General features: G+C 38.9%; 1 protein-coding gene across 1 annotated transcript in view; it reads left to right on the forward strand.

Annotated features, from left to right (window-relative positions):
• rngtt (RNA guanylyltransferase and 5'-phosphatase) overlaps positions 1-21,708 on the forward strand; it is a 104,933-nt gene that overhangs the window by 61,860 nt on the left and 21,365 nt on the right. Inside the window, exon 12 of the mRNA XM_030109501.1 lies at positions 4,792-4,860. Within this exon, the coding sequence (XP_029965361.1) occupies positions 4,792-4,860 (69 nt within the window). The remainder of the gene's footprint in view (positions 1-4,791; positions 4,861-21,708) is intronic.

The following is a 21,708-nucleotide window of genomic DNA, read 5'->3' on the forward strand; positions in this document are numbered from 1 at the left end:
AATCAATGAACTAGTTGAAAAAAATTGTGTGAGTTAAGCATCCGTAGTTGTATTTATCTGTTCATAACCATATCATAAGTCTTCGCTTCGACAGGCTACAATATTCTCGTAGGTGATATTTTTCAGATCTTACTAAATGATGATTAGACTGCAGCTAATTAAAGTAAATCACTGGTATGATTTTTTTTCTTAATTGGCTTTTTGAGAAGAAAAGATCATGAAAAGCACTTACAATTTTGTAAGACCTTCTGGACATGGCATGTATAATATTTATTTCTGCCAACAACCCCTCAAAGCATATAAACTTTATTTAAAACACTGCAGTCTCTGCTTCTAATTAGTGCTGTAGCAGATGTCAAAATGACTTTGCAGCATAAATGCATGTAGCTCCTTTGGGATAAGGAATGATGGAAATGTGCAAGACATCCCCCAGATCTGTGTTGTATTTTACCTAAATTTGTTAATATTGATATTATAGCCCATTCATTTGGAGTGTGGGTTTACTACATGTATTCCTTTGCACAAAATATGATCCGATGAACCTCAAAGCTGAATCTGATCACTTCAAAGAGAATTTTCTGCAAGAAACTTGTCATCATCGACCACTGAGCATCTAGAGCAGAACTGCAAAATAGCCGCAAAATACTTGAGTCAGAGGCTTCTTTCACAGCAGGATCACTCTCACTTTCTCTATCTTGTAACAATCCAGTGTTTTTTTGTGTCTGTGTGTGTGCAGTCCACAAGTACTGCATTTAGCACAAATCAAGTTATGTCACATTCTCCGCTTTCTTGTATTTGTGATCGAGGTTGTGATTTGGTTTGTCTCCGAGCAGAGCTGAGACGCACGATGACAATTTGTCATCTCCGGCACAATTAATGTGTCTCGGCTCGTCTTGGATGTGACAATCGTCGATACTCCTCATATGAGCCGAACACTTCACAATCTCCTCGTCAATAGGCTCTTTTCCAGTATCGACGCCACTTATTGAAAGGTCTGAGTCGGACAGTAAGTGTGTGTGGGTTTGCAAGCATTGTTAATTAAAATTTTAATATTTCATTCAGTGGTGCGTTGTGACAGGAGACTGCTTTGAATATGTTATTGAAAAAAGGCACTTTGGCCAATATTATTGTTCCACCTTTTAGTACCTTCCTGCATTAGTTTCTGCTTTTGTCCATGTTAATGGTGTGGGTATGATACCTGATATGCACTTCGGCTCGCTAATGCATTCCCTCTATCGTATTGATCAGGGTCATTTCCCGGTCTCCTGAACGTATCGAGCCTTTCAGTGAATATACAGAATATCAAAAAGATCAGTCATCAAGTTTTCAACATAAAGAGTTGTGTAACTGCATATTTGCAAAGCCCCTGTGACTCATCCTCCACCCAGACTGTGACTAAAATATCTTTCTTTAAATGAATAATTTATGATTTTGTAACCTTCATGTTGCGATTTTTGGTATCACTCAAAATTCACTACATCATATGTTATTTTTCTCAAGGATTAAACCAAAAACAGCGGTGGTTGTGCTGTAATGTTCATGTTTGGGGTTTGTATCAGTTTACTGATTCATACTCTTGACGAATAGCAGTGTCTTCTTTACTTTCCACTGATTTCTAATTGCATAGACATATCAACAGCAATGAAGTATTCATTATTCTGAGACCCTGTTTTGCTTTTGAGTGGTACAGTTAAATTGCTTATAAAAGCAGAGGAAGCAGGCCTAGTTTGGACAGCGGTTCCAGAAATTGTTCTCTTGGCCAAGCTGAGCAATTGTCGGAAGTTTGGTGCGGTTGACTGCGTCTTCCAGTAGGGATGCACTCTGAATGCAGCCACTGTTCCTGTAATGTCACTTAATGTCATTGCGCCTGCTCAAGTGTGTGGCTGCTGCCAAAACAACCAGGCGAGGGTTTACCATGCAGCAGTTTTCCTCTTTTGTTTTTGTAGATGTTCACCGACATGAGAGCAGCTCAATGTAAGCAGTATTTGTTTACATCCAGAAACACATTAGTGAGACTGGGTCATATTGAAAATGGGAAGTTCATTGTTTATTGTTCAACCTGCTGACCTGGACAGAGAGCCACGCCTCTTTACAAAAACCTCTATTCAGAAAACCTCTTAATTGTTCTGCTTTTGTAGTTTACATTAAAAAAATGTTGAAAACATTTTGCATGTCCCTTTATCCAGTTTTGTGCACTCCCAAGTTTTTGTGATATTGTTCTCAGTCTTCTGAGTTTGATTATAGTGGCTGTTCAGACGTCTCTATGCACCTCTGAAATGCTCGCATTAAATCTTATCCAGCGCAGTCTTATATTCGGTTGGCCAGTTAACAGTGTATATTACAACAATGCATTTGATACTTTCTTTTTTTATATTGATTTCTTCCTTTTCCCAGCAGTAGCAGTAGAGGGCATGTCTTCATGGCAGCGTAGTATTGAAATGTTGTTGCTCCAGACTGGTAATCTTTCTCAGTGGGCACAACATAAACATCACATTTAGGTTCATACACAGTTTTATTTTCACGAAAGGTTGAGTTTCCGTCTGACTGCAGTTTCATCTAACGTTTTAAGATTGCATTTGGGGGTGGAGGGGGGGATTTGGAAGACTTTCTTTTCAGTTCCTTTAGTTTTTCAAATATCACTGAAGATGAAGGACTCGGCTAACCCTGGCAGGCGTATTCACATTGTCTCTGCCTCGTCTGGCACACAAAAGCTTGAGCCTTGATGTTCATGCTTGACTGCACTGACTTTTTTCTTTCTTTCTGTCTTTCTTTTTTTTTTTTGGGTGGGGGACATTGTAAACAGTTAAAAGTTCTGGTTGTGTTCACCCAGTTATAGAACCGTGTGGTTCCTGTCTTCGTGATGAAAATCCAGAACATAATGAACCAGGAAGATTACACTGTGGAGATAGTACAGAGTGTGCAAGGGGATATTTGAAATTAAAGCGAAAAAGGGTTTTCTCAGTCTGTGTAGTGATGACAAGAATTATTCATCATATTCATTTCATCAGAAGAATTGAAATATCAGACATCCTCAAATCTGCTCAGAAATCCAGAAACCCAATTTTTAAAACTTGTTAAGTACACAAATGGATTATTTTTTTGTGCAGAATTGCAAACTAATCCCTACAGAGTCTCAGACTGGCAAATCAGATGAAAGCTGGTGAATATTTGGCATAGATGATTTTTTTTTCAGATTTGCAGAATGGTGTGTCCTTTTCCATGAAAGCAGAGATTTTACCTTCCATCTATCGCCTGCTCCGGTTCCACCTGCTCCTCCTTGTGAAACATGTCTTCATAACTCAGTATTTATTCAGCGCTGAATAATCTGTTTTAGAAGCTTCAGCGGATGTAGTTGGATGAAAGTCTTTAGAGCCTGTGATTCAGATGTAACAAGTTATAGAAGTTTGGACAGCATTTCCTTTTTCGAAGATATAGGTTCTCATTTAAAGGCTTCACGTCTCAGAAAGTTGATTTACACCAGTTGAAAAATTGGTACTTGACTTTTTGGGTGCATTGGTTTTAGTTATGAGGCAGATTTGTGTTGGCCAGCTTACGGTTTTACCCAGTTACTATGGTGGACAGACAAATATTAAATATTTAGATTTCCTGATTAGCAACACTGCTGAAGTCATTAACAAAAAAAAAAAAAAAAAAAATCCTGTCACAGAAGAGCAGTCATGGATATTTCTAAGCATCCAGAATGAGAAGTTTGGCATATTTTCAGTCACATTGCAAAGCCTGAATACCTTCATGCAGCAGGCGTTAGGTCAGATGTCTCAAGGGAAAAAATAGATGATGTCCTTCAGAGTAACAAGAAGCCATTAAGGCAGCATTTCTTCTGTTGTAACGCCAGACGCCGTGAATAGTCTCCGAGCAGCAGAAATGCTAATTGTTGACTTGAGCGTCTCCAGCACCAACCACCCCTCAAGAAAGTCGGCTCATTTGCCTCGTGTCTGCTGATTAGCCTTCATGTGGTGTGATAATTATCTGTGAAGGCTGTCTTGTTCGATTGATAAATAAGATACACACCTAATTTATTTAGCTCCAGTGTGTCGAAATAAGACTGGTCGTAATTATCAAGTCACGTTCTGTTCTGTCATATCGTCATGTTCAGCCTCATCAGTCTGTAGTCTGGCTGTTTTTAGAGAGACGGTTTCGAAAGCGATGAAGAAAGGCACTCGTAAATCTGGAGATTTCTCCCATCTGTTTCCCTGTGCAAACAGTTCACTCAGCTTTATTTAATAGAACCCCGGCTTCAGTTCCTGTGGCGGCTGATGTGCTTCTCGATGTAGAAAATGTGCCTTTACTGTGCAGAAGCTCCGCCGCGTCCCCCGGGCAGTCCCTCCTCCAGTATACCGCAGAACTCTCCTCCATCAACAGCTGCGCTGGCTGTTGCTAATGGAAGAGATGAAATACTTTCTTTCCAGTCATTAGGAACGTAATGATTTGTTGCTATTCTCGTCTCCTACCTGGTCTGTCAAGTTAAACATATTGATCTCTCAGTCATGCGTTATCAATCAGATAGATTGGAGCTCAGTTTCAAGTCTGTGTGGATGAAAACAATGTATAACACTTGGCTTTATAGTAATGCTGGATTTTTTCGCGCTTCGGCTTGCAGTTTTGTTAAAACCCATTACTTCCCGTGTTTTCGGGGTGTATGCAGGTGCCGGCAGGTTGTTTTCCTCATCAATCAATGCCAAATCATGTGTTTTCAGCACAAAATGTGAGTCTCGGCTTGTCATTTATCAGTGCCGCTCGACTGAAAATGCGTCGTGTTTCTGTGTTGTGCAGCTCCTGGAAGGCAGCTTCACGTCCCAGGTCAGCCACGAAGTGGATGGACTCATCTTTCAACCATGTGGGGTAAGTCTCCATCTACCTTTGACAATCATGTGATCTGTCAGGTCCGCAGTGTTTTTTTTTCCCCCCCCTGCCGAGCAGTTACGTAAGGTATGAGGCGTCTTACCGCCACCCCCCTGCCGTTTGTCACAGTCTGTACCTGTCTTGACCTCTGTTACTGCAAAGAAAATCACACACTTAAACACTGCTTCTCTGTAAGACGCTGCACAGTCATTCAGACACATAGCAGTCAGGGTTATGATTGAAATGGCCTCAGTGTTGGAGGAGTGGAAAATCTCTTTTATCTGTGACAGTCATACTATTTCAGCTTTTAACCTTTTTTTTCTGTCTGTGTTGGACTCGAAGGATCAGTGAAATGTATACGACATAACCTGGGTAATGTTACTGCAGAGAAATGTCCTTTTAAAGTTTTTAGTTCTTTTTTTTTTTTTTTTTTTTGGCATATTTTCTTCTTGTCATGTTATTTTTTATGTATCTGAATCTGTCACCAGGCTTTTACTATTGAACACATGAAGAAGCTGCTTTAACTTTTTCTTGTGCTGGCTCTCTCCAAATACACTGATGCACAGTCCAGCCGAGGCCATTGGGTGGTCGTGCTTTTATTTATTTTCGCAGTTCTATAATGGTAAATAACAATGAAGTTTGTTTTTATGCCACTAAATGGAAAACAGCAAAAGGAAAAAAAAAAAACAAAAAAAAAAAAAAAAAACAAAGGCTCACACAGACCATAAAAAGGCGTCCACTTATAGCTTCAGATATTAAAGCAGTACTTTTTAGAGTGTGGCCTCCAGCATGAAATGAAACAGTTATAAAACTCACCTTTCCAAAATGAACTTCTGTGCAAAGCACCATCTTAATTCCTTCATTTCTTTTCTTTTCAGTGCTTTAAAGGCCCTGATTTTACTCTTGTGTGCACTTGATGTTTAGTTGTTGTTTTTTTTTTTGAAGATGTAATTGCTGCAGATTTTGGCTGAATTAAATCCAGCTCTTTTGTGTGGCAGAGAACCAGGCCTTCCTGGCTAACACAGATAATTGCTGTTAATGCATGTTTTTCACCTGCACACCTGGTTCCCTTTTGTTTTGGCCCCGGAAATGCCGGACTTCTCTCCTGCCAAAGGTAAACAGTCCGCGGCGCATATAAGCGCTTATCTGGCTGCAGCCCAATCACAGATGTTAAATCAGGCACTTTGACTCCTGACAGCGGACCCGCTGGTTCTGTTTGCTCCCTCGCTCATGTTTTTGCCCTCTATCAGTGATGATTACCGCGATTTCTGCTGCCCTTTTAACTAATGTAGCTAATTTCCAGTGGTTAGACTCAAGCAGCTGAGAGGCTGTTCATGGAGGTTTCCCTGATGCCGGTTCCACGTGGAAGTTATGATCCCATAACCATAGCTGCATTGCAGTCATTGCAATGATGCTGATTTACAGCAGAGCAACAGTTGCAGGTTTTTTCCTAACATATTTCATTGACTCATACAGCTTGAGATGCGGCTTGTCCAGCTTGATAAAATATTAAAATACAGATGTCATATTATTACTCAATAATATATTACTCATTCATTTCGATTCAAGTGTTTTTTTTCCCCCCAAGTCTATGATGGAGACGCTTTTTACCACCAGTTTCTCAAACCCATCATGCTAATTTTTCCTGCATACTCTGTTATTTTCACTCTCCAGTTAGACACCACTTAATAATTGGAAATGGAAAATTTCAAACCCAGAGTCAAACACTATATTGAAAAAAAATGTTTTGAGGAGAAATAAACTGAATAAATAGAAATAAATGTGTCATTTTAAATTAAAAGCATCACATTAGTGCACTCACGAGAAGGAAGACATGTTTTTCCGAAGCAGGGGAGAAGTGTAGCAGCATCATCCATTTCAGTGTTTCGTTGTCTCTATAAACTCGATGATTGTCATCAATTTACCGGGTACAATTTGTAAGAATTACTGAAAATGGTCAATTTTAAGGTTTAAATAGTCCTGCACAAATTCACTCTATTCATAGGTTTATGGGAAATGAAGAACAACAGTGGAAAAAAAAGGTGATCAGTTTGATTTGTTTGATGTTAGTTCATCACACATTGATATGTAGCAGAATTATTGAAAAAATAAGGGAATTTGCTCAGTATAAAACAGATATTCATCCATTCATTTATTCATTTTCGATTCCACTTTGTCCTTTTCAGGGTCGTGGGTTGCTGGAGCCAAAAACAAAGTTATTTGTTAACATTTAAGTGAGGTATGCAGTGCTTTTCATGTTCACATGGTGGTGGTACGTTGTAAAGGAGACATTTTGACACTTGTCGTTCGACATAGCTGTCCTTTTAGAATCAAAAGAACAAGTAAAACTGATTTTAAAGTGATCTCATGTTCTTATTTGGCCCCAAATTCAGCAGCACAACAGATTCGGTGTGCTTCTTCCCTGTGTTGTTTACTTCGATTTGAGACGTAATTATCACCTGAGCATAACTGTGGTTTTAGCCAGCAGGTAGCAATGGTTTTTCATTTGGGGAAGGAAAAAAAAAAAAGAAAAAAGGGAGCTGTCGGTGAGATCTGACGGGGGACGAGTTTACACAGCTGCACTCTCTCTCCTCCACGGGCCAAGCAGAGCCAATCTGCATTTCCAAGCAGACGTCTCTCTGAGGCCGCCTAATTGATCCGTCACTGTCTCGATAAGTTTCACAACATAAATGTCTTATTTTGGCAGGTGCCTGCGATCCCTGCAGTTCTGCTTTGGCTGGTGCTCACTGTCATCCAGTTTTCTGTTATGTATGCATTTGGATTTTGATTTTTTCTGTGTTTGAATCACCTTCTTTTTTTCGTGCGCAAGCTGGAGTACAAACCAGAATTAAGTTTGATATTTCCACAGCCAATTTGTAATGTGCAAATCAGAGGGGGAAAACGAAGATGTGTGTTTTGGTAAGCAGGAATTATTTATGCAAAAATAGGATATAATCATTGGTTTCCTTTTTAGCAGCTCATTATTTATACGGCGCCCGAGAGCGTATTTGGAGGAGGCTGTTAAATTTCTACATTATGCACGATTCTAACCAGAAAATGGGTTTTGAACTGGAGCGGCGTGGCAGCTGCTTGTGATGCAGACCATCATTGATTTGAGGTCATATTGTCCTCTGTTCCCTGGGCGACTTTGATAGATCGTGAATAAGTGAGCCAAAAAAAAGGTGCTGAAAGCACTCGGATGTCAGGACGTCTGAGCATTTATCGAACCCGTGGAGGAAATAGCAACATCTTTTGCATCCTAGCTGCGGATTAGTGAATCTCTTTTAACTGGAGTTCGTGAGTTGTTTTTGCAGCTGTGTGTTGCGGAATTTAAATGATCACTGTTCAAACAAACAACAAGAGAATAAGCTCCTGTGATGTGCAAGTACTTCATTTATTTAAAAAAAGACATCTGCACATAATCCTCTGATAGAATGTGTGTCATCAAACAGTCGAGACGGAAACGTCTCTTGAATTAAATGACGACTGGAGTGGGAATCAACTGGTTGTACGCAATGAAAACAGCTTCTTGAAACGAGGAGGAGTTGCCCCACAATATGTTGGAGTTGGGCTGCCTTTGTGGACCCGGACCTCTTTTCAGTTTTCACCAGAGGAATGTTGCTAAAAATGGGCATTTTCCTTCTTTTCCTCATAACATAATATTGAAGGAGGCGTTTGTTTTTCCCTCATCTGCACTACTGCAAATTATTGGGCCAAAAGCTCCATTTAAAGGATGCTACGAGTACAAAATGCAGCAGCTTCCCATGGCAGTGGAGTGTTATCACTGAAGTCATTGTTTTTTTTTTGTTTTTTGTTTTTTTACAAATTTGTCAAGTGCTTTGTTGTTTTGTTTTTTGGCTCCTTTGTATTTAATTCTCACCTTCGAGTTGAGTCCTTACGCAGACCTGCACAACTACTTTCAGATGAGTTCATTTCTTTATACACCTCTGCAAAAATGTTTCGATTTCTAGGTATCCCATTAAGCTGTCCGTGCTCACTTTTAATTTGCGTTTCAGTCACAGTTCATTGAGTAGTGTTTGTCAACATTTATTTATTCCACTGATGGAAGAAAATTTCTTTAAAATCTGAAGGTCAGCCGCTGCCTCTTGTCTGCACGCCCACTCAAACAAAAGAGCTGGTTCTCTGAAGGCGGGAACGTCCAATTTGACGAAATAATAATGCAGATCGCGAGTCGCCTAATTTCAAATAGCAAATACAACCATTTCTACCCTACTCTTTCCGTTATGCAGTCAGATATTTCATCTGTTTAGTATATCCGAGCTAAAGAAATTGTGTCAATAGGTCAACATAAAATAGAACGTTTAGCATGGGTGAAAATGTCAAATCTCTCTGGGAATAGCCACAGTTACAATCGAGCTTGGTTATGGCATGGAGACAGGCACAGCACATCACACATCTGCTCATTTCTGCAGCAGTTTGGAAGTTAATCTCCAGCAGCGTTATCCGGCTCTGTAGGAGAAATCGTGGTAAAAGCGCCAATGTAATCATTCTTAGTTTCATTTAAGAAAAAGCAAGAGAGACTTTTGTGGAGGAAATCTCGCAGCATTTTTAAGCTTGTGTGTGCGGTCTAAAAGGAAAACTTCTAATGTGGAAGGCGATAAAGTGATGCATGGTTCAACAGCAAATGAAACTCAGAGCAGGGTCGTAAATCGCAATGAAATACTGAAGATATGCTCCAGGAAGATATTAAATATTTAAGGAAAGGCATCCGGATATATACGGAGCATTAGATAAAGGGAGAATGTAGAAGAAGTTGTTGCATTTTCACCTTTCTTTTTAAGTTGAGGAAACTTTGGTTTTAGCGGACAAAGTGTATATTTACAGTTCTTTATGCCAGTTTTGACTTCAGCTAAAAGGAAGTCAGTTGCCCCAAACGCACAGTAAACATACTATAAAATTCAGCAATGAATTAATGGAGTCGTCCCAAATGCACATATTTTTAAGCTGTAGCCTTTGTTACTGTAATTTTGATTTACACAGAGGTTTTGGTTACAAAATCCATTCCAATAAAAATGATGTGTGAAATGGAACTGTGAAAATCATGCATTGATTTTCAATTGTCGTAAACACAGGTTTCATTCACATTCATAGCCAGTCTGTAACACATCAAATGTCGACCGTAAGACATTTCATCACTTTGTTGGAAAAAATATATTTCTTCTTCATTTTGATAACAACAAAACATCTCGCTTGATGTAAACCATATTGTTCTAACATATATGTGTTATTCTTTAGAAGTGAGTACTCCACATGTCATCTCAACACCTGACCTCTTACTTTAAATAAGAGTTTTTCTGATGGATGCAGTATGTGTTCTGAAATATACAAAATCTTAACAGGATGCTGTCTGCTTGGTTTCATACGTTGCTCTCAATCCTCTGTGCACTTTTTAAAATTGCTACTTTTTTTGCAGACGTGCAAACTGTCCATGGCATAGACAGATGCTAGATATGAAACCATGGCCCGATAGTTCAAAAGGTCTCTCTCTTTTTAGTTGAAAGGACAAGGCGACATTAGTTTCAGGGTTGGGCTTAGTGTTTGTATTTTTGATTCATCTGACCATTGAGTAGTTTGCCATTCATATGGTTGAAAGTCTTGCTTCCTTTTGTTCCACCGGTCAACGTCCTTGAGTATGAACAGAAAACATGTTAGCAATGACCCAACTCAATTAGAAATTATTGTTTATTACTTTGTCTTTGCCTCCCTTCATGTTTTGCCTTTAGTGATTCACTTAAGTATCAGTTATTATTGCCTCATGCATAAAATAGCTGAAGTAAATTTGTTTGTCTAAGCTTGGAGAGCTTGGAGATCTCAGAAGGTCAGCCGTAGGACCTTAAGACTTTTACCCTGAACTGTGATTTCATGCATACTGAGCTAATGTCAACACATCTTTTTTGAAATAGGGATATCGTTGTCCTGTCATTTGGATGCTTTTTGCACTGGTTTGATGACATTCTTCTACTGTGGTGCATTCAAACTCTCAAGTTTGTAGGAAGCTCTTCTTCATTGGCAGGTTCCACTTTTCTCCAGAGGTTTGTAGTTGCATTGAGGTCAGGAGTCATTTCTGAGTACAGTTTAGAAAAGTTCATGTTTTTCTTTCCAGCCACCTTTTTGTGCAATTTAATGTGTGCTCTGGGTCATTGTCCTGCAGGAAGACCCACGACTTTGACCTTTAACATGGTTTTCAGAGGCTGTGATTCACACTTTCTCTCACATTTTCCAACCTTTATTTATTTGATTAGTTCTTTGAAACATTTATTGCCTCAAATTCCAAAAAGCATCCCAGCAGCCCGAGTCCACGATAGAAACTCCTGGATGCTTTAAGGTAGCCAAACTTTTCTTTCTTACTGATGTTGTGTATTCTCAAAGCAAATTCAGGTTTTTGCAAACACATGGAATGCACACACGGCAACTTTCATTTTGTACATTTATACAGTGTTGTGCGGTCATAATGTTGGATCAATGACCCCAGAATGGACAATTGAATGTTCCCTGTTGTATTGCTACTGTGTTGGGACCTGTCTAAATGCTGGAATTTTTCTGAGAGACTTTAAGAACAAAAGAGATGTTTTTCAAATGTTTTTTTTTTTTATTTCTTGATTTTTGTAGTTTGCACGGTGTCTATAGAGGAGGAGAGATGAAATAAAATTGGAAAAAGACCTCTGTATGATGCGTGGCCATTAGTTTGGACCGGTGTAGCTACAAATATTCTCCTTGGCTTTGCATTGTGTGGTGTAGACCAGGGGCCCCATGTCCCTACTGAACATGACTTTCGTAAAAAAAAACATCCACATATATGAATCTGTGCGTACGCATGAATCCAAGCATATTTCCTTGATACATCTCAAAGTGAAATCAAGCACATATGTTGAAGTATCCAACCTCTTCCTGTCCATGCCACCATTTAAATATACACATCAACTGAAATTGTCCCAAATTATTACTATTGTGTGCTTTTTTTTTTTTGCAATTAATGTATCTTTTTAAAGCTTTGCGTGTATTTGCATAGTGGAGGACATTTATGCATGATTCATATTCCAGTCTGTGTGATGAGCAAATCTTATCTCATTTTGCAATGCGATTCGAGATACAACAAATCATTCAGTCTTAGTAAATGTGTTGGTAGCTATTGTATTGTGTTTGTATGTTTTAAGAGTGGTAAATATTTAGGTAGCTACACAGGTCTATTATGGAGAAGATAAGCATTTCTGATTATTTCACAATGGAGGTAATTATTTGGTGGATATTTAGAGAAGTAGAGATTTTGGCACATTTAGGCAGGCAGTGGGTATGGACAGTGTTGAAGTAATTAAGTTGCTATGCATGAAGCAAGATAAGACCATATTGAGGTTGGTAATTAAGTTCTTTGTTTGTTTGATTTATGTGACGATCATTTGAGGTGACAGTTATGAATTATGCTGTTTGCTTGGGTTTTTCAGTTCACCAAATTAAAACTTTCTTTGCTGTTTTGTATTAACTTTGGACATTCAGCTGCTCATAACAAATTAGTTCCTTTGCATTTGTATTTATTGTAATGTGAATCATCTGTCTCATGAGCGTGATAATAATTCTGACGCGTATCATACTATAACAGGTAATTGCCTCTGTGTGGTTATTTGCATCTCAAAGTGCTGCTATGCCTACTTGAAGTGACTGTCGAGTGTCAGGTTGTCCTTTTTTTCCCCCTTCACATGTTTACAAAGGTTGAATTAAGATGAATGGGTCAAAAGAGGATCACTGCCATTACATCATATTCATAATTAATGAGCGGAGACAAACACTCTGAAGAAGTTATGTAACATTATTTGCTGCAGTTACCCGTTTGTGAGAGGGGAAAAAAACAACACGCCGTGACAAAGAGAGCACTGCTGTTTGATCTGTACCTAGTGCCTCCAGGTACTGTGAGTATAGAGGGGGAATAAATGGCATTCTGCGGTGTAAAATTCCCTTTAATCTTTAAGACAGGACACAGGGTTTTGCCTCTGTACGGGACTTCTGATCTGTGGGGAGTTTCATGCTTGGCCATCTTACGTCTTATGAAATGTTACCTCACAAGTACATTACTGATCAATGGAAGGCATTTTCACAGCAGTTCAGATTCTTTTCAGATCAGCGCCAAAACCTATAGCTTTGTATTGTTTTGTTTCTTTTTTCTTTCTTTTTTTTTAAGTCATTGATTTTGTTCTGCTCTGCGCCAGCAGAGCAATGTTAATCTCTTCTTGTGTGAATGGGATTAGGGCGGTCTCGGGGTTAATCTCAGCAGGTTCTTGCTACTGTGAATGTCCATTAATATTAGCCTTCCACCACAGCAGCCCGGAGTCTCCGGCTGTGTTATCTCACCCAGCACACGCTGTCTTTGGAACATGTCTCCTTTGTTTAGAGAATATCGGACAGATTTTGAATTCATTTCAGAGCCATTACCACAGTTGGCAGAATTACTTCTGGGAGGACTCCAGATGGTGATCTCTGTGCAGCAAGGACTCAGAAAATGTATATTTTTTGAACATAATTTCCGATTGGAATGCAGTGAAGTTGAAGCTTGTGAATCTTACTGTGAGAGATTTTCTGAGACAGATAGTTGGGTAACATCATTGGCTTGTGTTTTATGTGTCTCATAAATCAGTCCAATCATTTTCAGTAGCCTCAGCTATTCTTCACTTTATCTGTGTGTCAGTGTATATCAAGATATCAAGATTTACTTCTTAGGTTTTTTTGTCCTTGTACTTCTTCACAATGTTTATCCCACAACTGTTTTTTTTTTTTTGTTTTATGCCATTGCACCATTTTGTACATTGACACAAAATACACACACACACACACACACACACACACACACACACACACACACACACACACACACACACACAGTCAATTTGACTTTCAAAGTGCGGGCCAAAGTGTCTGAGCTGTAACAGAGGGAGCTTTTCCCCGGGGAACAGTCTTTTGTCTGTAATCCGCAGCACACTTAAGCATTAAGTCTGACTTGGGAAAAAAAAAGCTGTTCTTGAAATGAGACTTTGAAGGAAAAAAAAATACTATAATGAAAAGACTTGGAGCAATCCCTCCAGCTAGTCTTTCTTTCTCCTATAGAATTAGACATCCTGCATTTATAACTTTTTTATTTCTAATAAATATTTTGATATAGATTGTTACCATCAAGAGTTTTGAAGGCAAACATGCAGTGAAGAGGATTATTGTGTTGCACATGTGGCCTGAATGTGGTTCATTATGTGTATTTGTGCCAAACAATGACAGAATAAATCTTTTCAAAGCAGAAAATGCTCTTGAATTGATTGTGTGTGAAATCCTTGTTTTATTTATGAGTGGATTCTTACTAGTCAAAACATTTCAAACTCCATTCGGAGGAAAGTACAATATTTGAGTATTCACGTCAATGGCAATTGCTTGAGAAAATTTTATTCATGACGACTTTTCTCTAAACACCGTGTAGTTTCGAACTTTTGAAAATGAGTGACACTGTGAATAGGATATTGGTAATTCTTTGACTTCGGTCAGGTTTGGAAAGAAGAAGAATTGTTCAGTCATTCTGTTCAGAATCTTATTTGTTTTGTTATTTGTTTGTTTGTTTGTTTGTTTGTTATTATTGCAGTTCAGAAGTTGAAATAGGTTTTCCTGAGTCTTTGTTATGAGTTCGTCTTTATTTCGTATGAATTACACAGCCAAGGGTTAACAAAGTAGTTTAATTTTTGGCTTGTCCAAATCCTCTTGTGCTGTTTTAATTGTGGTTACACTGTGTGAAATGTCCCTCAAAGGTTTTGCATATATTCAGCATCCAGTTGACCAATCGGTGTCGTCTCTCACCCTCTTCAAGAACCTCCTGTGTGTTTTCTCCAGGTTCCCCGTAAGTCTGGCTGATGTGAGAATTATATAATTCTTTGTATGTTTCATTGTGGGTCTTGATTTTCCCATATTGTGTTGTGTGTGATGACTGGGTTTCAGTGGTGACTGATGAATAAATTTGCTCATTGATAATATGTCTAATTTGTCAAGCAGTTGTGAAAGTGACAGTTGGAGTTCTGGATTAAAAGTCACTGTTATGTAACAAATAAAGCTTGGTCTGTCTGATACCTCATCTGTCTGGGACATTGTGAAATAGAATCCAATGTCAGAAAACAGCAGATCATTTCACATCAAAGATCATCGTGGTACAACCAGACTTTGGAGAAACACGTGAATGCTTTGCAAAGATCATGGTATTCTCAGGAGAGAAAAAAACTTATACAAATATCTATAAATATCAAATAAAATTTCAGCTAAACACAATTTGGAAGTGCTGGAGTTGTGAGCCATTCACTCATTTATGAATTCATTGCATCCCTCCTAAAACAACCACACTATTTACCCCGTTTTATTGAGCTGATAATGCAGTCATTTCTCACAAAGATACAAATGTGTGCATTCACAAGTGAGCAGCATTGGACCAAAGTGTATCAACACGCCTCGTTTTAAGACCATGACCATCGCAGCAGCACAGCATCAGTGTCATAAAATGTATTTCTGCAATATTGTTTCCTTCAGTTCCTCCCTTCATATTTCCAATTAAATGTGATACAAAGCCTTACCACAATATAAATTCTGTCTATAAAAAACAGATTTAAGAGGCTCATATTAATTGAAATTTTTGCCTGTTGGATTTTTTTTTTTTTTTTTTCAGTGTTTCCATCAACATAAACCAACGAGAAGTAGAATTGTGCCCTGAATTAACTGAAGCTGTTTACTCTGCATTCTTTTTTATGTGTGTGCTACGTCCTGCTCTAACTGCATGGGGGAGTTTAGGATTTCTTCACAGTTTAGCTTTCTTTCATTTTCAGAAAATTACAAAAGGGCATCTCTGTTCCACCAGTCTGTCCTGCCGACTGTAACAGTCTGATCGATGACGTAAAGAAAGGGCGGGGCCACTCAGGTTTCCCCTCCCCACCCAAGTAATGGACACATGTATGGAAAAAAATATTGACAAAATGCATCAAATTTATCTTGCGATCGGAGCACTATCGACTATTGGCAATCAGTCAGGAATCAAAAGTTTTATAGGAGACATCTATTCAGTTTTATTTTTATAATCCCAAATGCAGCATAGTTGTTCCTCTGTACTTGTCCAGAGGAAATCCAACAATCCCACATGAGTGACGGTGGAAAGGTGAGGGGTCGAGGCATAGAAAGAGAGAAAGGATAAGACAGACAGATTGGTGAGAGGGATTCAGACCGTGGTTGGGGTCGGGGTTATTCAGTATATGTAGAAGCTTTTACTATGTGGAAGTTGGATACGTTCTTATCTCAAGATCTGCAGCCATCGGACTTTTAACACTTTACACCATTTTTCTTCCCCTTTATTCAATTAGTCTTTTTTTCACATTGACATTACTGTTACTGAAACGAACGCCAGTTGCAAATTGCACTTACTCTTGTTATGATGAACCCATATTTTCTCCAATTCTTCAACATCTCACTCAATATCTGTATGTTGAACTGATGTATCAATTATCATGCCAGAGGAAAAACAATCAAACACATTTTTTGATACTTTGTTCAATGAAGAAACGGTTGCAAAATTTGTTGTTTTGCCATCAACTTCAATTGTTTTTGTTTTTTGTGGTGTTCAGCAAATTTATGCCTAAATGATGCTTGGCTGAGTTTCATCTGTTGCTGTGAAATTTTAATCTGCACGCAGAGTCTAATATTCAGGCCGGATTTTCTTGGAGAAAAATTCTCCGGTTGAGGTCACCAGCTCTAAACTCCTTTAGCGCATGTATAAACGGATTAGTAGATCAATATGAACCTTTAAGTGTATGTATTTAAAAAAAATAAATAAATAGTATCACCTCCTGACCTTTCATTGTCTGCCGGGAGCATGACTCTGTTGTGGAAAGAGCAGTGGTCCATAAATGTTAGTGCTCAGCTTTCATGTTTTTTATCTTTCTCTCAACACTTTGACGTACAGTGGAATTGATAGGGCTCCATTTATTCCAGTGAAAATATAGATTGCACTAGATCAAATGCAGCCTTCTATTTCTGGACTATGAAAGGGCAGCAAATCTCTCGTCTGCGGCCGTTCAATAACTTGTCACATTGTTTGCCGTTCTCTGCCTGGATTCTCATATGTGCCGTCCCTGCCCATCAGGTCATTTATTTATTTCACTGTATTGAGGGTGTATGTTGTGATGATCCCTGCCTTACTGCTACAAGCTTGTTTCTTAACTGCATTGCAGCTTCCTCGCAGTAGCGTCCTCAAGAGTTTCTGTGATAACCTGTCACAGTGCTGCAAGGAGAAATATTGCATCCCAGTTGCTGTAATGGTTTCCTCTCAGTCTCCTCAATCACGATCTCAGGTTTCTTCGGGCGCTGTAATGGCGCATTCATGCCTGACCAAACATTGCAGTTACATTTTTTTTAATGTTGTGGTTTACTTCCCTTATATTTGAATAGTTGGAAGAAAAAAAAAGAAGAACAGAAATGTAGGTCTCAGTTTTTTAGATGGCGTTCTGTTTTGTTTTTGTCACTAAAAAAGTTTCGGTGGAGTTGTAAAACCTGCATCGTCAGCTGAGTGGAGTTTGCACAGTAATGATGCTCGTGCCGCCTGCAGTCACTTCCTGCTGAGATTTTTGAAACTCGCTGTTTTTGAATACTTATTCATGAGTCTTAAATAAGAAATAAGGAGACAGGAAATAAGGTGCATTTGAGGCAGAGGAAGGAATCAGTTACTAACAAGACGATGGTGTTGGCTTATTGTAGTTTTTTTTTTTTTTAATTCTTTTTATGCCACTATTACTATGTACATTTCTATGTGATTTTTTTTGGTTTCTTTCTTCTCTTCAGACACATAAATGGAAGTTATTTTAACAGTTATGCAATTTGTTTGCAGTCAGTTCAAACTGTCGCAGTGAGGCAATTATGCATTTACTGCGACACATGAAGAAAAATAGCTATTTACACAGCGCCTTTTCACAGACCGAGTCGCGAAATGCTTTAAAACAATTTTTAAAACGACTAAAAAGAGTGAGTGGGAGGTAAGACAAGACACAGCAGCAAGGGGAAACAATGATGTACAGTGTGACAGCTCACTAAAAACAAAAGATGTAGGTCACCCAAAACTCTGCTGCTCTGCAGAATCAGCCAGCTGTAAGAGAAGCAGGCAGCAATCCTGAAGTTTACTGCTGGCTGTAAGGCAAAAGTACAAGGTTGATCAATTCAGTGTGGCTTACAGGCTCTTGAACAATGCAGCATTTGGGGAGCTCAGCGGAGACTTTTGCTTCGAGTGTCTGTCAATCAGCTCGGCCTGCAGTGAGAAGCGGTGGTCTGTGGTCATAAGTGCCATGTGGGCTCTTCAGTCGATCCATCGATCTGTCTTCTGTTCCCCTTTATCTACGAGGAGTTACACTCATCCTATGAGTTTCCACGGTGGCGAGTATACACATTCAATTACATTCACACCTACAGGCTAATGTCACATCAAAGGACCAATTAACCTTACATGTAAACTCCACATAGAAAGTCCCCCACGCCCAGAGTCGAATTAAGCATATTCCTACGAGGTGGGAGAGAACTCACCACTGCTTTAACATGCACCTTTGGCTTTTCAGCTGATATTTTTAAATAATGTATGTGCTCACTGACTAAAAAAAGCTATGTACAATGTGGAAAATGTAATTCTTCAAAATAATACGTTCCATGTGACTTACCTGTGTTGGCTCCCGAGACTAAAACACTTTGTGAAATTGGCTGCACTTTCTGTCTCTCGGAGCTTTAACTGTTACCTCTAGTCCCAGTGGTCCAAAGCTCCACTTCAGGGGTTGAAGAGCTTCTGGCATACGCTCAGTTTCTATGGTCACAGAAAGTGAATACATTAGGCATTAGCAGGAGGAAATGACAGAGGTTTGATATTCTTCCATCAGCAGCCGTGATAGTCAAGGTAAAGAGGTTTGTTGACATTTTTGGCATGGTTACTGTAATAGTCCAACAACAGAGACGAGACCACACACAGTGCATATTGATCCATCTAATATGTACTTTTTAAGGAAAAAAGCATTCCATAGCCACTCCTCTGTGCTCTCAGTTTTTCTCCTCCCCGCCCAGCAGTGGCAGCATGTACGTTTACGACCCAGCAGAAGGCAATTTACATGCAATAGTACATCATTAAATGAAAATGAATTTGATGGATGAGAGATGTGTTCTGAATGCAAGGTTCAGAGCTGAAGGTCTGTTTTGCACTTGAATAATAAGCACTCATTTTGTTCTGTGCATCCATTTATTGACAAGAGTAACAATGGTAATAAAGGCGTAAGTGCAACAGGCAGCGCCTTTTCATTTAGAAACGAATTCGAAGGTTGCCTGTTTATTTCACCCACCGTGTGATTGGGCCGTCACAGGTTTGTTGTTGCTATGGTTCTGCTGGCATGAAATCATTTTAAGCAAATATCGCTTTAGTTAATGATGTTTGCAGACATATTTGGGCACAGAGTTTGGTACAAGCCTCAGTAGATACAGACACACAAAACACGCAAGTGTTTCTTGTTTTACTCTCAAGTTAGTGCCACATTTCTTTGTTTTCCTCAGCTCATTGATGAAGTAATTGTCAGGGACTTAAATCATCAGAGGCAAATGTGTATTTCATCTCTCATTAGAGCTGCATTAGTGGGATAAGTCGTTTTGTTATGGAGTTTTCCTCTTTTTGACGCCTGAACAGCAAAGCATAGCTAACTGCACTCAAGAATGTTCCTTTGCACACCCACGTTTTCAGAAGAAAAGATGTACTCAGTCGAGGTTCTTCAAAAGAGGCATGCCCTCTTTTCCTGCCGTCTGGATAACTACGGTGAATAGCCTCTGCTGTCTGTGCCGCTTTCGAAAGCACAGGAAGGCCACCTCCCACATCAACAGCTCCGTGGCGGGCAAAGCTGAAGGACACCGAACACTCCCGTTTCCTTTCACTTTACTGCAAATATGACAAAGTCAGTATGGCCCCGACTCACTTTATCAGATTGAACTTTAGCAAGTTTTCTTTCAGTAAACAAATTTTGTTAATGGTACCCACATAGCTGACAGAGAAAGAGCATGTGGTTCGTGTAAAACCACAGGGCAAGCCACTTCCTCTGCTATCCAAGTAGGATTAGAGTAGTTATTAAAAGCATTTTCTTACCTCTGTTGATATCTACCTTTTTCTTCTGCTGTCATATTTTGACAGTAGGGTTTCAAACTCATAAATTTGCCTGTAAATGAAGAAACCTTACACAAAAACAATCTCTTGACCAATAATGGAAAATCTACTAATAATGGAATTATTTTGTCATTTCAAATGTAATACAGATAGTAATGTAGTAACATCAAATAGTATAATATATTTGAGCCATTACCCTCATAACATTTTCTCAATACATGATTACAATGAGGAGTATCACTTCAAAATTGCTTCAAAATGTCATGACTATTGTAATAATGCACAAATAGAACTGTATTTCTTGTTGAAAGTTTTGGGCAGTTTTCTCAAGCAATGATTCAATTCTATTGTATTTATGTCACAGTCATGTCAAGATACTAAATTAATTAAATGGAAACATTTGAAGCCAAACCTGAAAAGTGGAGACTGCGCCTGCTTCCCTAACTGAAACTGGGAGGAACCTGATAGTTTGAAACAGAGTTTTAGGCAGAATTGTGGCCTCAGTATTTCCATAAATGTTTAGCACCTGTAAATGAAAGTTTCGCATAATTTCAAACCTCTGGTGTGGAGCTCTGATTCCACTTCGATACTGTGGAAATCCAGCCTATCAATTGCGAAGGGGGCTGATTCCTGGAGCCATGTGTCTGTGCTTGTCGCTCCTGCTGCGTGACGTATATGTTCCAATATATAGATATTTTTTGAAGCTTTGGGCAAGCTGTCCAAACGACGGGCGGACAGCTGTGGTTTGAAAGCTCTGCCTCAATTTCTACTTTTAGAAAACCACTTAGCGTTCTGCTGAGTTACGATGGAACTAACATATCTTTGAGATGGAGTGTTTTTGCGAAGACATCTTGCTCTTTATAAAGGACACATACAATGCAGCTCTCTTTCATCTATAACTGTACATACATCTATAACAATCTATAACAATCTTATTTTATGGTCAAGTATTTGGGTTTATTACATTATTTGCTGCTATGAGGTCCTTAAAAAAGATACTTTAAATATTCTTTGCATTAATAAAGGTGTAATTCAGACTTTTTTTAAATGATCTATTTATAAAAGCAACGGCCACGTTCCGATGTCTAATAATAGGCCACAGAGTGTTTTTTCATATGTGACAAAGACAGTCAAAGTTCTTGGAGCAGGGCCAAGGAACTCGGCAAGCATGTCTAAACACTTTTATTTTTCCTGCAAAAGTGTATATTTTTCTGTCATAAAGAAGCTGTAACTTTAGGCAGTAGCTCCAAACTTTGACACGGCTCACAATGTGGGTTGTTGGATCACAAAAAAAAAAAAAAACAGTTTCAAGGGAGACTGGACTGGATTTTGAATTGATGTAAAACTATTTGGAAAATATGTGTAATGCTTCTGCGATTTTAAAACCCTGGCAGTTTACCGAACTGAAACACCAGACTTTGTAAAATGAATGTGGAGGAGTAGGGTTGCTTTGATTGTTATCTTTTTTTTTTTTTTTTTTTTTTTCATTTTGTTTGTTGTCTCTCTCTCATTTTTTTTTTTTTCTTTCCTCTTTTTTTTCTGGACCTGGGATTTTAAAGATGTCTTCTCCTGGAGTGCTGCTGCAGGGGCACATGTGGGAGGAGCCAGAAACTCCGTGTTGCATGGTGTGCTGTGACAGCGCAGGTTCTCCTGAGGAA

The sequence above is a fragment of the Salarias fasciatus genome, chromosome 15 (genome assembly GCF_902148845.1).
Source record: "Salarias fasciatus chromosome 15, fSalaFa1.1, whole genome shotgun sequence".
NCBI lineage: Eukaryota > Metazoa > Chordata > Actinopteri > Blenniiformes > Blenniidae > Salarias > Salarias fasciatus.